The sequence below is a fragment of the Scophthalmus maximus genome, chromosome 3 (genome assembly GCF_022379125.1).
Source record: "Scophthalmus maximus strain ysfricsl-2021 chromosome 3, ASM2237912v1, whole genome shotgun sequence".
NCBI classification, from domain to species: domain Eukaryota; kingdom Metazoa; phylum Chordata; class Actinopteri; order Pleuronectiformes; family Scophthalmidae; genus Scophthalmus; species Scophthalmus maximus.
In genome coordinates, this window is record NC_061517.1 from 13748092 (window position 1) to 13763981 (window position 15890).

Genomic DNA, 15890 nt, shown 5'->3' on the forward strand with positions numbered 1-15890 from the left:
GCAAAGAGCAACGCTAGTGTAATTACTTTGACGACTAACGAGCCTCAGTCGTTACTCCTCCGTCGTCCTCTCCGCCCCCGCACCCTGCCCACTTGTTCAGGTGACAGCGTCAACCAACCCGCCCCCCGCCTGCCTCCTCCCGCCCCCCCCCCCCGGAGACGTTGCCGTCTGTGGATGACAGCAGAGCCGTAGGACCGGAGCAAGTGTGCGTGCCTCTCTGTTAGAAAGGTGCCGAGGGCAGAACACGGCTCCATCTCTCCCGTCCCCGTTCGTCAAGGTCGAGCGGAAGTGCCTCGGCGTCGGTTCGCTCTTTATTCGTTTCTTTTTAAAGACACGAAGCTCAAACCCGGGGAGAAAGACACGGGCCGAGCTAACGGTCAGTCCCTCATCACCAGCGACGGTAGCACCTGGGCGCGATGACCGACTCGGTCGTGGACAGCAAGGCGGAGGTGAAACAGGCCACCAAGTACGTCAAAGAGACCGAGAACGTCGCGGAGAAATACTCGGCGATGACTGTGAGCAAGAACAGCAGCGACGTGAACATGAACGTGGGGGAGATGCCTTCCGCTGCGTTCACCGCAGTGCCCACACTCAAGTCCGTCAAGAAGGTAGGAGACGCGATGTTCGCCATCAGTGTGCGCGTCAGGCACATGTGATGAGGATAAACCCACGTCAGGCACACATTGTTCGAACCGCAGGGAAGGCTCCATTTATCACATATTCATAAAAGAAACCATTCCTTTTCTTCCAGCCTTGAGTCGAGCAGGTAAGTGTGTGCAGGCGGCTGCGGTGCATTGTGGGAGGTGATGCTGCAGTGTCACACGTAACAGCTACCGAGGGATCACTCCATCATCCCCAGCCGTCTCTGCCACTCAGAGAGATTCAGACAGAGGGTCGAGGAAGTTATAGGGCCACAAATAAAAAGCTTTGCGTCGCCGCTTCACACGATTTGGCTTTTGTCTAATCATAGCTTTTATACTTTTATTACTGAGGCCATAACGTGTAATTCCAAAGGGGCTTTCAGCAAGGCTGGATTATGGTTCAAATCTGCCTTCCTGTTTATTGGAATCACACTTCATCATGCCAACATCCTGCAGGCAAGTCACAATGAAAAGCCACGTTGAGCTCTTAAACCTCTGCATAGTTTAGAAATACACGGGCCAACATACCCGTGGGTCTGCACACCACGTATGAGATGTTTGAGGTGTTTGCCTTCTGAAGGATTTCAGTCCACCGTGAATTGCAGTCAGAGCTTTGAAATCTTTGACGGGATTTGGGTTGTGGAAATTTAACCTGCAGCAGTTAATCATGGCCAAGTGACCTTGTCCTTGTGTTCAGGACTGCGCTCTTGAATTTGTTCAGGAGCATGTGTGTGTGTGTGGGGGGGGGGCACCGTCGTTGTTAGTAACAGGAACAGCGTGATAAAACACCTGGGACAAAAGGCCTTGAATTTCTTGGCTGTTACACAACAGCACAGAACAATTAAGTGAGAGATTCCTTTGAGACGTCTGCTCATATCAGTACAGATCCACCAGTGTGTGTAACAGCGTGGCAACAAGCAGTGGATAAACATGGAACAGACATTTGGGTGAAGGCCTCTTTTTTGTTCTCTCAGAACCAACCTAGAGTAAAACTCCTCTGACTTTTTTTGTCTCCTTTGCCCTGATCCTTCAACTGATTCTTTGTGAAGGTCATGGTGAAAAACCTTCTTTTTTCTCTGGAGATTTTCAAGGCCATAAAATGTGGTAATAATTTTGTTTGGCATTTTTCTGTCCCTCAAGGTGACCTTTGACATATTGTGATGATTTAAACAGATAGAGCCTGATCCATACAGCAGAGTGCACCGATATTGTGGCCTGATATTAGCCTTACACCATTAAATCCACTTAAGTGTACTCGTCCATTTGTCAGCAGATATCTGAAAACAAAAAATATCAACACATAATCATAATCAAGAAATACATTATGTGTAGTTCATAAACCTTTATGTGAGATAAGATGCACCTTTATTGAGCCTCCTTAGGGGAAATGAGATACAGACACAGCAGCACCAAGAAATAGCAGCGCGAGAGGAGAAAAGAATAGGAAAAATAATAATATGTACAATTTTAAATTGGAAATCTATATACAACAACTGGGTAAATGATTCTTATAAAATTTTGTTCAGTCAAACAGTGTTGGTCACTGATACAACTGCTATTCTGGCACCGACTACTGAACTTAATGAGACTTGGTCCACATGCCTTGATCCCCTGTGTTTGGTCTATTATATGTCGATATGACAATTATCACATAATTTGGCATCTTTGTACTTCTGTTATAGTTGGCTAAGACTTTTTTTTAAATGGTGGTGAACATCACCTCCGTTACACAAGGACACATTTGCATATTAATACTAACTTTACAAAATATCCTTATTATTAATGTGGCCCGATGGCCTTACTAACTGTGAATTATAACAGTTGATGTACAAATCGTTCAAACGCTTTGCAGAACTGGGAAAAACTCAGAAATTGTGAATCTAAACACAAGGAATACATGTCACTGTTTTTTTGCTAATCAATAAAAAAACGTTGTTGCCTGAAAATAAGTAAATAAGAGTGAGCTTCACCAAACTGGAATTTACTTTTGAGCTAAATATTTTGTGTCCCCAAGTCCTGGACGAAATATTGAGCATAATAGAAATATCTATTTTCCCAGCAGCGGGGCTCACAGACTACTGAACATTAGCTCAGACCCCCTGTCTGCCAAGGCAATAATATGAGGACTGTGAGCCGCCTCAGGGAGCCGGACTGAAAACATATTGCATGGTAGGATTGTGCACCGTGCTTATGAAAACAAAAGCAGCGTGTTATGAATAAATGTGAGAGCCCAGTGTCAAACCGAGGCACCTGGTGGCACGAAGAAAATTTATGAGAAAAACAAATCCTGCAAATGGTTGAAAAATATAATTAAAATTCCAGAAATTATCACACATGAAAATGAAGGGTTGGACATTGGTTAAACTAATGCATTGTCACATGAACAGCTGAAAGGTGCAGCGAGCAAAAAGCAATCAATACTACAAATTAAAAACGAATATTGGATGTGTGTATGTGTGGGTGGATGAGTCAAAGAACGCCATCACGAGGCCTCCTCTCTCTTTTTGAATCCATCCAGCAGTTACACAATACGCCCCCCTGGGCATGAGACTTCAACGTGAATTTGTTCATACGCCATGATTTTTTTTTTCCATTAATTTGGTCAGTTATACATAGAATCTCTAACGTATTCATACCTTATTTTCACCTTCATCTCATCTTGTTCGTCTGCCAACATTAAAGAAGTGTTGTGTGAAGGTCAAATACAGTTCTTTCCCATCACACCGCAAGTTTGAATTAAGGTGCAGAAACAACCTTGAACAATACATGAAAAGGAAATCTTTATTCATCTAATCCTTAAACCCAGAGAGAGATTCAAATGTCAAACGTAAAGCCCCTACAGCATTCAAAGGATTTGTAAATACGAGACTTCCCGACGATACAACGTCACATAGAATTCACTGCACTACAAAGACTTATGACATAAGAATAATTTGAAAGTGGCATAGATATTTATCCAAAACACAAAACCATCTTAAACAAAATAAACATGACGTACTGTATTATTCTCTATGGGGCTTTAAATCCAGCTTGCTAAATTTAGAAAATACTGTCGCCAGCTAAAAAAACAAATGTTAATTAAAACTAAGTCTGCCATAGTCTAAACAAGTGAAGTACTGTGTTTGACCCACGTTCTGACCCATATTAACTTTGGGGGTAAAGTCACCATAGACTGAGAAATATAACACATCCATACTGACTAGTTCCATCATTTTTTCCCCATCTGTGTTCTCAGTTGTGTCTGTGGTATTTAAAGGATGACTGTACTTCAGCTACAGTATTAGCTATCAGCATTCTGTCTTTACTTAGTATTTACCTTGTAAATGATATTGATGTTGACACTTGTAGATAACAGGGTCACAAACCTGTGTGTTTGTTTATGACATATGGTTTTGCATTGCCTTGATTTATATATTCTCTGCAGACGAGCTTGGTGATAATGAGCAGAATAAACGGTTTCTGCTAAAGGTCACATACGGTAGAGTCCTCCTGGAGGTGTGTTTTCTTTCACAACACTTTAAGCCGTCATGCCTGCGTTGATCTTAGTAGGAAGTACAGTGGGTATAGAGCTACTTCTTGACTCAACTTGAATTAAAAACAAATTATATTATTGAAAAATATTCCGGACCACCTGACTTTGACTTGTTGAGTACTGTGAGTTTGTCAATGTGCAAAGATCTACTACGTGGATTAAGACTGTGTGTGTTTTGCAGTTAGGTGGCACTGTTGAGCACTAGTTGTGTGGCTAAGTAGTTTGTGTTGCCTTATTCCAGGCCCACGTTGAGCCCTCTGCACTGCCGGCTGACCGTCGCACCGCGGCTTAAGCCTGTGACCTGGCCTGCTATCTCGTAGAGAAAGGGTATTTTTAGCTGTAAGATGGGACTGGATGGGCCGCTTATTGATGCAGCAGAAGGCTAATGGAAACAGGGTTTAATTCCTCCTGTCTCTCCCCTTTCTAGTAAGTCTAAATCGGGAATAAAGACTAAAGGGAAATGTGTTTTTGTGTGTATTTTTTGAATTTTTCCGCACTTATTTCTGGTTATTTGCAAATTTACATATCGGATTCTTTTAGTCTTTGCAAGTTGTTCCTGTGTGTGTGCTCCTCTAGCACTGAAATCAAATCTACCATAAAATACATCCAGACTTTAGCAGCTGGTTGTCAAGGGCAGAATCAAGAGAAAGTGAAAGAGAGTGAGGGGGAGAGAGAAAGAGAGAGGCCCAGTGTCTCTTTCTCGCTCTCTCTCTCTCTAGCTCCAGGTCGGCCATTAGAAATCACGATAATAGGTGGGAACCTCCCCCTGGCTGTGCCTGGGAGTGTTCTGGGATAATAGCATCAGGGACACCTAGTACCATCACACAGAGGACACAGGCACAGGGAAGTAGGCTGGAAAACTGGAGAGACCAGGCAGCCATGGCACACAAACATGGGCACGGGAGAGAAAGGGTGAGTCGCCACTAATGCATCACCGGGAACTCATCCAGTACACTTATTCTTAAAGATAGCCTGCTGCATATCCCACACAGATGTGCTGCCGTTACTTTTGGCACGTTTGAGGTTATTCCCTCCTCTTTTTGCAGTCCTGTCGAGTGGTTCTTCACCTTGAGCAAACAAGTGTTTTTCTTTGACTTCTAACAAAAAAATTCCACTGTAACGCAGGTAGATCTCCTCAAAAAGCCAAGTTTGTGATAGTTTACTGTGTAAGAGTGGCAGAAACAGAGCCCTTAACTAACGCCAGGCGATTTATCAATAACTAGATTCATCTTTTGTTTTATACCTTCAGAGGATTCGCTGGTTTTTAGTCGTCTTCTGAATTGAGGAAGCACGATGCAGAAATTCAAAGGGCTGCACAGAACTTCTGCTGAACACTCAGGAGTCCAAACTGATGCAAAGTAAACATAAAAGTACTATTTTGCAAGTGTATGAGATGGAGCACACTCCAAATTGTGAAAACAGAGACATGCAGAGATCCCGTCAGTTCACACTGTCTCACAAGCTTCTTGAGTTTCCTCTTACTGACTCAGTAGATTGTTGAAGCCCTGGTGGAAAGAGAGAATCAAGGTATAAACACTGAACGTTTCATAGCAGTACCTACGACCATGGTGAGGAGGTAAAAGCACGGTTGTTTTACAGTATTTTCCTAAGGGATCATAAATGATGTTGGCGCCAGCCGTATGAGCCCCATTCAACCTCAATTTAACTTCAAATGTAGTATTTCTTTTAATGTTTTGTCGTAATCATCACCTCATGGTGTCAGGTCGACATCTCTACGTACAGTGCACATCATACTCACTGTTGATGGTCTGGCCTTTGTGTGTTCTTCCCTGGATTTATCTGTGTGTTGTGTCAACTCTGCTGTCCCGCACGCAAGTTTTTACTCCAAACACATCCTATGGACATCTGAAAATAAGAGAACAGGGAATTCCAGCCGCAATGTCACAATGAATGAAGACAATTGAAAAGATTTCGTCAGGAATTTTGAAAAGGAAGAGAACAACGCCATGTAGAAATGTAAGGATGGAGCATTGAGAATTGTACATAACCTTGTAATCGAGCACTTCTGTTGAAGAAATCGTTTTGTGTAATGATCCGATTGATTAAGAATTAGAAAGTCTAAAGATCAAGAAGGCCTCTACATGAATTTCATTGGCTTCAAAACGTCTCTTCCCATAAAAGCATGTGTGAACTGTCAATGAAAAAAAAGAAAAGAAATAAAAACCGTACTCTGAAACAAAATCTCATTAGCTGCTTTCAGACACACAGTTTCCGTCCCGACATTTTGTATGTGAGATTACAAATGTCCGCAAATGTTGCTGCGGGCATTTTCCGGCCAAGCCCCCCTTGTGAGCCCATGTGAGAATTCAGAAGGAAAATGTCCGGAAGATTCACGGCGAGTGAGGGGGGGCGCTCTACCCCGGCGCCACCCCTCACCTGAATGTTGCACCTGCTGTGCTCTTCGTGTGTGAACGGCAACACGCCAGAAAATGTCCGGATTCAATTTTCCAGACAAATGGAATCAAGAACTCAAGAAAAACAAACGTATGAAGCCCCACCAACGTTACCAAGAAGCACGTTGAAAGTCCACCACTCTTGCTTACTTGACCCACAGTGTTGTGACATTATACAATGTTGCGAGTCTGGGTTTGATCCTCCACACTTGCCACTAATCCTTCAAGACCCAAAGGTTGTCTCGGAGAGGCAGCCTTTCTTCAAGGTAACTTTGGTTAGCAGTAGTTGTATAAATTATCAAAGTAGTGGATCTGTTGCCAACATCAGTCAGGGTGATGGAATATTCAGATATGTCAAATTCACACAGTAACCCCACGGTCTAAACTCGAAGGACATCACAAGGTTCAGACCTGAAACCCTCCTGCAGACAAACCGATTTCAGTAAAATGCTGAGGAATATTGCTTCGGGTGAGATCATCCAGAAACAGTCTCTTTCTCACAATCCCATTAATTCACATGGCCAGGTGTGACCAAAATAGGACCTGCAGCTTAATCCACCTGGGCCTCGACGCTTGTGGAGTCACTGTGAGTCATTTCTGCCTTTACAGAGGTATTGTTTCTGACTCATTTACATTTGTAATAATTGTCAGGGTGGATGTAGATAGACTGATCTGCTGCACTTTAAACTGGTTACCGTCCTCACTGACAGGGTTTACCGAAGGTCAGGTCTCCAATTTGTTTCTAATGTGGACACCTGAGTGTTGTCTACTGTCGGCACAGAGTCATTTTAACAGCCTGAATCTGTGACAATCAGGCTCAGTGGATTTGTCAGATCCTAAATCTAATTGGAGCCTTCCCATAAAAGAGCTAAATTCATACACAGCACTGGCTTTTACCTAGCACCTGAATGATAAGAGTTGGACCAATGTCTGGGGTTGTAACATCAATCACTAGACAGTTGAGACTTAACTTTTTTTTTTGTCAAAGGCTCGTCCAGGAAACAACAGAGCTAGCTGGGTGCTGATCCACTATATGTGTTTCCAGGTATATGATCTTGGGCCCTTTGAAGGGTTCGACAGATGACGCCTGTGTTTTTGCACAAAGCAGAAATCACATGGCAGCGAGGAGCATCTAAAAATAGGCATCAGCTCTTTCCTCCCTGAGCCACCTGTGATTTACTGTTACAGGCTCAGGTAATTTACCTTTTGAAATGATAGTTCTAGTGTCTGATATGTCAAATAATTACCTCAACTATAAACTACAGTAAGAGTGTGAACACCTTACTGTGTATAACTGAGAGTGTGTCACTGTTTTTGTGGCGATGATGATGATGGTACTTTTTGTTCCTCGCTCCCCCCCATTTCATGATTATTAACACTTACATAGTGCACATAGAAAGAAACAAAAACTACGTCCGGATCTTTACTACGTTGTGAAACATTTTGTCCTGTTTTTTTCTCCAGATCCAGTTCGCAAACACCGAGGACAAACAGGAATTCAGTAAGTACCCCACCAAGGCCGGCCGCCGCTCTCTGTCTCGGTCCATCTCGCAGTCCTCCACAGACAGCTACAGCTCAGGTACTGCTCACCTGAACGTCTCATCCTACTTCCATGAGGTTGTTTTGTCAATTTTTAGTTTAAGTATTTTTATATCTCTGATTTTTGTGTTGTTATTTTTTTATTTTTTATCAGACCTTTTTTGTTATACTGCACCTTATTTAATTGTTTCAGGGCTTTTAACTGTGTTTTTTGCATTTCTGTATTTTGTATTTGTGCAAAATTACTGTGTGCATGGCTGCTATGACAAATTGATTTCCCCCCCGAGGATTAATGAAGTCATCTATCTATCTATCTATCTATCTATCTACAAGTACATGCATGTTTGTAATAGACACATAGAGTGTGTGTGTGTGCGCACACTAACACACACACACACACACACACACACACACACACACACACGCACACACACACACACTTCACCTTTCATACAATGGATTTGAGGCATATCTTTTTCAGAACTGGCTCTTTTGTATGCATTTCCACCATAGTGACCTTTTGTGTTCTCCATTTCCCAGCTGCGTCCTACACCGACAGCTCGGATGATGAAACCTCCCCCCGGGACAAAGCCCAGGTCAACACCCACGGGAGCAGCGACTTCTGTGTGAAGAACATCAAGCAGGCAGAATTTGGCCGCCGAGAAATAGAGATTGCAGAACAAGGTACATCTGAACTCAGTGTGTTTCGTTATTTTCAATTTCTAATGCGAAACACGGTACGTACCATCATCACGGAACCCTTTGACGATTCAGTCACTCCCATCACAATGGGTTTGAGTTGAGCCAAGTTTAGCCTCTTAATATGAACTCACTTTTCTACACAGGGAGGAAATCATGTACATGCTGTATCAACCATTTATACAAAGGGAGCTTTGAGCTACAGTAATGTGACTTTGTTCCCAGATACGTATCACATGGCATCAGTTCTGCTGCTTAGACACTTTTTGATAAAGGGACGCTATTATATTATAAACCAGGGATTATTACTCAGGAAATATGATTCTCTCAGCTCAATTAATCACTTATTTTCTTCTTTTGATACTCTCCTTTTGTGTACTCCCTGCTCTATTTCCTGTCCCTCTGGCCGTTTACATTGGTCATGTGAGTGAGAAGTAGGTGCGGGTACTTCTCAAGTGTTCTCCAGGCTCAAAGCCAAGGCAGCAACAGCTGTCGCTGGCATTCTTGCTCAATTTTACAGAACATCCACCTCATAGAAAGAGCTTATTTTTTGTATTCAGAATGGCCCATCATACTTCTTCTCTCTCTCCCAAAACAGAAGCTGAAGCTTCATGCCCTTTCACCTTTCCTTTAATTTGCGCTTAATCTGTTCCTCCCCAGACATGTCTGCCCTGATCTCTTTGAGGAAGAGAGCCCAGGGGGAGAAGCCACTAGCTGGGGCGAAGATAGTCGGCTGCACCCATATCACTGCTCAGACAGCAGTACGTCCTCTCCTCCCGTTCACTGCAGATCAATGTGATGGTTAACGTCCTTCTCTTCTTTATCACTGCTACCTGTTTGTGTAATTGTATATTCTGTGGCTTCCCTCTCAGGTCCTGATTGAGACCCTGGTAGCCCTCGGGGCCCAGTGTCGCTGGACTGCATGTAACATCTACTCCACTCAGAATGAGGTGGCTGCTGCTCTCGCTGAAACAGGTGCGATCCGCTCCTTGCTAAAGTCAGCTGTTACGTGTAACAGAAGAGGAAATCATCACTGTCATTAACATGAGATATAAAATGTTTTATACCAAGTTAACTCGACAGTGGATGTTACCTTGCATTAGCTGTCACCTTGGAAGCTATAATGATACTCATTACACCAACCATAATTGATGTCTACAATGCAATAGAAAGTGTTGTTGCATTTATTTTTGATCTTGTTTTAGCATTGAAGCTTACCACAACTTGAAACTACACAGCAAACAAATCTGCAAATGTGCTATCACTGTGTAAAGCCACTCCAATAGTCAAGCAGCCAGCCAGTCCTCTCCTCTGCTGTCTGCCTCTGCCATTAATTGTGTGTGTGTGTGTGTGTGTGTGTGTGTGTGTGTGTGTGTGTGTGTGTGTGTGTGTGTGTGTATGTGTGTGTGTGTGTGTGTGTGTTTTGTTTCTTGCAGGAGTACCTGTGTTTGCATGGAAGGGTGAGTCAGAGGATGACTTCTGGTGGTGCATCGATCGCTGTGTCAACACCGAGGGCTGGCAGGCCAATATGGTATGAGTCTGACAAGCTCATAATTAGACTGTCCTCCTCTGTCTCTTCTATCTGTGGGCCTTGTTCAGTTGTCACAGACTGGGTGTTTGATTGTGAAGGTTGTTTTTCATGCTGTTCACTGATTTTTTTCCCTTAAGATCCTGGATGATGGCGGAGACTTAACCCACTGGGTGTACAAGAAGTACCCCAGCGTCTTTAAGAAAGTCCGGGGCATCGTGGAGGAGAGTGTCACTGGGGTGCACAGGTGAGATGTAGAAATTGTTTCTAGAACCTATTCTTGTATTTTTGGCCAACGTTCCTTTCTGATGGCGTTTTATTCACTGCATAGTTCATTGGGACACAGGGACTCAATTTGATGTTGATGAGTAAAGTGTGGATGGTGGCCAAAGCTGTGACTGCTGGCAAGAAATTTTCACTTTTGTGCCACAGCTTATGATAGACGATAACTGACAATGAAGCACTTCTTGATTCATTGGTAGTGATCAGACCATGAAGTTATTTTATGGTCATTTTGTGCTGTGGGATACTTAAATCTTGTACTTGCCTGCAACACTTAAATAAACGAATGTGGACTGAAAAAGGTAGATGCAATAATATAAACACAATAAAGATGTTAGACTTTGTGAATAACTACATTCAGAATTGTGTACAAAGATGGATTGTGTTAGGGTTAATGACATTTTGTAGTATTTCTTGAAATACATACTGTGGTTGTTTGTCATCCTCTGACTCACCCTTCCATGCAAACACAGGTACTCCTGCAAGAAACAAAACACACACACACACACACACACACACACACACACACAATTAATGGCAGAGGCAGACAGCAGAGGAGAGGACTGGCTGGCTGCTTGAGCAACATAACTATTGGAATGGCAGTTTGTCCGTGTTTTCAAGCTATATTAAAATGGTAGCTTTGTGACTGATGTACTTGACTTTTAAGTCTGACTGCCTGACATTAGACAAAAGCTGATAAAAAATATCCAATGTTGTTTTTATCTGGGAAAAAGTAGCATTTAAAATCCGTCAGAGGCGTTTACATTATTTTGTCCTCTAGATGGAGTTGAGCTGGAAGCAGACAAGCCCTTTCTGATATATTACATATACTACATCAGCACAAACAATATCCAAGGCAGTTGTATAAAACACTAACATTAGTATTAATACACACTGACTCTGTGGATTGAAAAGGTCACTGGCCCAATTTGGCCAGAGCCCGTTTGAGAAACACGGCAGCGCTTGACCGCGGCTCACAGCAGCTGTGCATGTACAACTCTCAGTGGAATCAATTATCCAGGCAAAGTGTGAGGTCACACAGCACTGCGGCCCAGTTGGTGTGTGGACATTTGCACGTGTGTTGTGCGTGTGCGCTTCTGCCTGGACATGATTCCTTGTGTGTCCTCTCAGATTGTACCAGTTGTCCAAGGCTGGCAAGCTGTGCGTCCCTGCCATGAACGTGAACGACTCAGTAACCAAGCAGAAGTTCGACAACCTTTACTGCTGCCGTGAATCCATCCTGGACGGGTCAGGACAATAAATCATCCAGAAATCCTGCCAATCGTGTGCAATCGTGCCACTGTTGCCCTTTTGATATATATATATATGTATATAAAGTGTGTTGTTATGCTTGTATCCGACAGCTTGAAGAGGACCACAGATATTATGTTTGGAGGCAAACAAGTCGTCGTGTGTGGTTATGGAGAGGTGAATCATTGTTTGATTTTGAAAAAATATTATTTGAGATGTTATGACTTATTTTTTTTACACATTGTACATTTCATGTTTACCCCTGTTGTGCTGTCCTGTGGTCTGTAGGTGGGTAAAGGCTGCTGCACTGCTCTTAAAGCCCTGGGAGCCATCGTGTGCATCACTGAGATCGACCCCATCTGTGCCCTGCAGGCGTGGTGAGTCACTAATCATTACCAGGCAGCACCGCTCCATCACTACACGTACGCCCCCGGTTGTACTTTTGTCTCTGTGTTGTGCATTGGATTAGCTGTGATGCCAAAAAACGGGGTTTTATGATCATCTCTTGGAAGTTGCTGTGACTGTTTTTGTGTTACTGTAACAAAAAAAAAAAATCTCTGCGTGTTTCCACCCAGCATGGACGGTTTCAGAGTGGTCAAGCTGAGTGAGGTCATTCGGCAGATGGACGTGGTGATAACTTGCACTGGTACGCTGCACCCTGCAGTGACATTCATTACTTCTGCTTTGACAGTCACATTATTTCCAGCGCACAAATGAACCATCTCATTTTAAATATCGCAGCCACATATTTTTATCCTTATTGCTAAAATCTAATGTTCAGCTTCTGCAAACATGACTTTCTCCCACTTCAGTGACTCGCTGTTCTTTTATCTTCAAAAATAGGCAACAAGAATGTCGTTACCAGAGAACAGCTTGACCGCATGAAGAACGGCTGCATTGTCTGCAATATGGGACACTCCAACACGGAGATTGATGTGGTAATAAGTCTATGTAACTGTATGTGTGTGAGTGGATGTACAGTATGTTTATATGGAGAATTTATATTTAAATTTCCAGCTGTGCACACAGTGGGGCGCAGACCAGACTCCTCTGGCTTTAAAATGCCCAATTAAGCAATCCAGAATTCCCCCTCTGAAGGAGCAACTTCTCTAAATCTCCCCTCTTAAACAAAATCGACTTATTTCTGATATATTTAAGGGAAGACACTGAACGATTAATTTAATCAATTGGAAATCATGAAATGTGCCGCCGCTGGACAGATCTTCCTTTTTTAACCTTGTAGTAATTTAAAAAATGTTATCCATTGAGTTTTCCTGATGATTTTCCTTCTCATCCTTTTCTACCATTAACGTGATAAATGACCACCTATTCTCATCTCACATTTATTTTTAATATTTTATTTTTCTGCATGGATTTATTGTTTGTTTTTTTATGCTTTCAGGCGAGTCTGCGCAGCCCTGAGCTGACCTGGGAGAGGGTTCGCTCTCAGGTTGACCACATCATCTGGCCGGATGGAAAGAGGGTTGTCCTGCTGGCTGAGGTAATGTCCCTCTACAGCCCCATATCACTTCAACACTTAAAATGGGTTTAGTTACAGATAATGGGTTTTAATGCCACACTTCGACCAACCATTAAAACTCTTAGCATTGGATAACATCTTGCAGGCTAAGAAGGCTTTACTATAGTGAAATATTGCGGTGTGAGATTATTAATAATTGATTGATAACTGTGGGTAAAATCCTTGGGCTAGTTTAACCTCAGGTAACATTCATGTATCAAAATGCCTACAGGTGTCTCGTGCGAATGTGGTTCATATTTCATGTTCATTCTCTTACTCCATTTTTTTTCTCAGGGTCGCCTTTTAAATCTGAGCTGCTCCACCGTGCCTACGTTTGTGTTGTCCATCACTGCTACAACTCAGGTTAGAAGTTTTGTCCTTTCCCTAAAGCCCTTCACTGCCACTTCAGGACAGATTCTTGGAGTTGAGGGGCAGTTTTTACCTTCTCACCATCACATCACCTGCTGCTCTGCAGCAACATGTAGTTTCCAGTCGGCCTTTACGAGTCTCACAGCCAGTGTGTGATCTGTGTTGTCTGTAGGCTCTGGCCCTGATTGAGTTATTCAACGCTCCAGAGGGACGTTACAAACAGGATGTGTACCTCCTGCCCAAGAAGATGGGTAAGAAACAAAAACTACTCTTTAACTCTAGTGCAAGAGTTATGTTATAAATAAGTTGAAAATGTGCAGTCTCAGGTTATATACTTGACCAACTATTTGACTCATCATCGCCACCTAGTGACTTTAGATTTTACCTCAGAATTACATGATCCAGCAAAGCAAAAAATGTCAAGAGAGCGTTTCCCTCTAGAAAACATAGATTCCGATCTGTCTCTCTCTCTGCCAGATGAGTACGTGGCTAGTTTGCACCTACCAAACTTTGACGCGCACCTCACGGAGCTGTCTGACGAGCAGGCCAAGTACATGGGCCTCAACAAGAACGGCCCCTTCAAACCAAATTACTACAGGTAGGTCTCACGCTGGTGTAAATCTACCATTACCCTTTTTTTTTTTTTTTTACAGTGTGTTTCAATAATAACGCCAAATGTACAATAACAGTGTTGTTTTTCCCCCAACAGGTATTAATGAAAGTGTCTGATGGTATGATCCTCAAAACACTTTTGCCCTGGGATGAACAGAGATATCTATTTTATTTTCTAAATTGCTACAAAAAGGAGGAATTATTTTACTTATGCTGAATGTAACTTATTAATAGCACTTCAGACATAGTGTTACATGTGGAAAATAAGAGTAATACATGTAGGAAACATATATATATACATTTTACATGTGTTTAAAACAAGGCCTGCTTGCATGCTTTCATGTCTATGTACTTATTTAGTTACTACTGCTCATGTTACTAGATCACAGAGTTGTTGATTTGTTTGTAACCTTATGTACGCACAGTGCCAAATAATGGCCGGAAGAATGGAACAGAAGATAACACTTTTGTTTTGTCAGTCAATGGCACTAAGATTTTATTAGAACATTTCATGGGCCAGAGTTTAGGCTGAGCCACGAACAACTCTGTATCACGATGTATATTCTTTTAGGAATATTTTTGTTTTATATGAGTGAAATAAGCTCTTTGAATGGTATCTGCAATACATGCCCTAAAAGGTAACACCCAGCAAAGCACAGGGATGAAATACAGTATAACATGTGTTATATAAATAACACCGTCCAATGTTGTTTATTCTAAGAAATAATAATAGCCTCTAAATGGCTGGAGTCCATTTTAAATTCCTGACTCGTGCTTTTGGCATTCAATGCTCAAGTGATCTTGAAACACTCAGAGCTTCTTAACAACCACAAAGCAAAGAGATGTTTAAACTGCTAAGAACAGATTACGATATTATTGTTGTTGTTGTTGTTATTTTTATTATTATTATTTTGATGTATTCATTCTTCAAAAAGAATTCAGAAGAAGTGGAGAAGGTGGCCAGTTGAACTTCCCTCATTCCATACCATGTTTCCGTTTTAGTGTTTTGACTGGATAATATCTTTAAGGCCATGGTATGAATGTGCCTTTTAAATAATTTACAAGTAAGCTGTACAAAAGTACAAAACTGAGTTAATTAAATGAACATTCCTATTTTATATAAACCTACTACTCCTAACATTGTATGTCTTCCTTCCACTGCTCCTGCTATTAAGCTACATGTTGAGAAAAAAATAATCAGAGACTTTATGTATGCCTCATTATTGTCACTGTCTTAATTTAGATCCAGTGGGGTCGCCTAAACGAATATTTCATGTGATCAAAATGCACAAGTATACACTATGTATGTAAAAGAATGCATTCAATCAGCAATAAAGCAAGTAATTTTAACAAATAAACTGAGAAAGTGTGAAATTGTTTTATGCCAAGAAATAGGAAAACAGCAGCAGCAGACATTATTTTGAAACGTTTTCCACACATCACCCTGAATGAGCGTTAGATCTACAGACTACATCGTGTTCCCTGACAGTCTGCCCTGCTGGCT

At 42.2% G+C, this 15890-nt stretch overlaps 1 protein-coding gene across 5 annotated transcripts; it reads left to right on the plus strand.

The window, feature by feature from the left end:
* The first annotated feature begins 140 nt into the window (after positions 1–140).
* Positions 141–15744, plus strand: ahcyl1 (adenosylhomocysteinase-like 1). 5 transcript variants are annotated; one of them, XM_035644296.2, is made up of 17 exons: positions 141–608; positions 8052–8088; positions 8667–8810; positions 9486–9586; positions 9698–9800; positions 10262–10356; positions 10494–10600; positions 11767–11883; positions 12000–12063; positions 12175–12263; positions 12462–12532; positions 12730–12824; positions 13289–13387; positions 13700–13768; positions 13947–14025; positions 14252–14372; positions 14484–15744. In XM_035644296.2, the coding sequence occupies exons 1-17, from the start codon at positions 417–419 to the stop codon at positions 14488–14490; spliced, it is 1590 nt and encodes a 529-aa protein (XP_035500189.1). In that variant the 5' UTR covers positions 141–416; the 3' UTR covers positions 14491–15744. The 5 variants fall into 5 exon arrangements, with proteins under 5 accessions (XP_035500189.1, XP_035500187.1, XP_035500188.1 ...); XM_035644294.2 differs by having other exon boundaries at positions 142–608; positions 8052–8166; XM_035644298.2 differs by lacking the exon at positions 141–608 and adding an exon at positions 4936–5085.
* Positions 15745–15890: the final 146 nt, after the last annotated feature.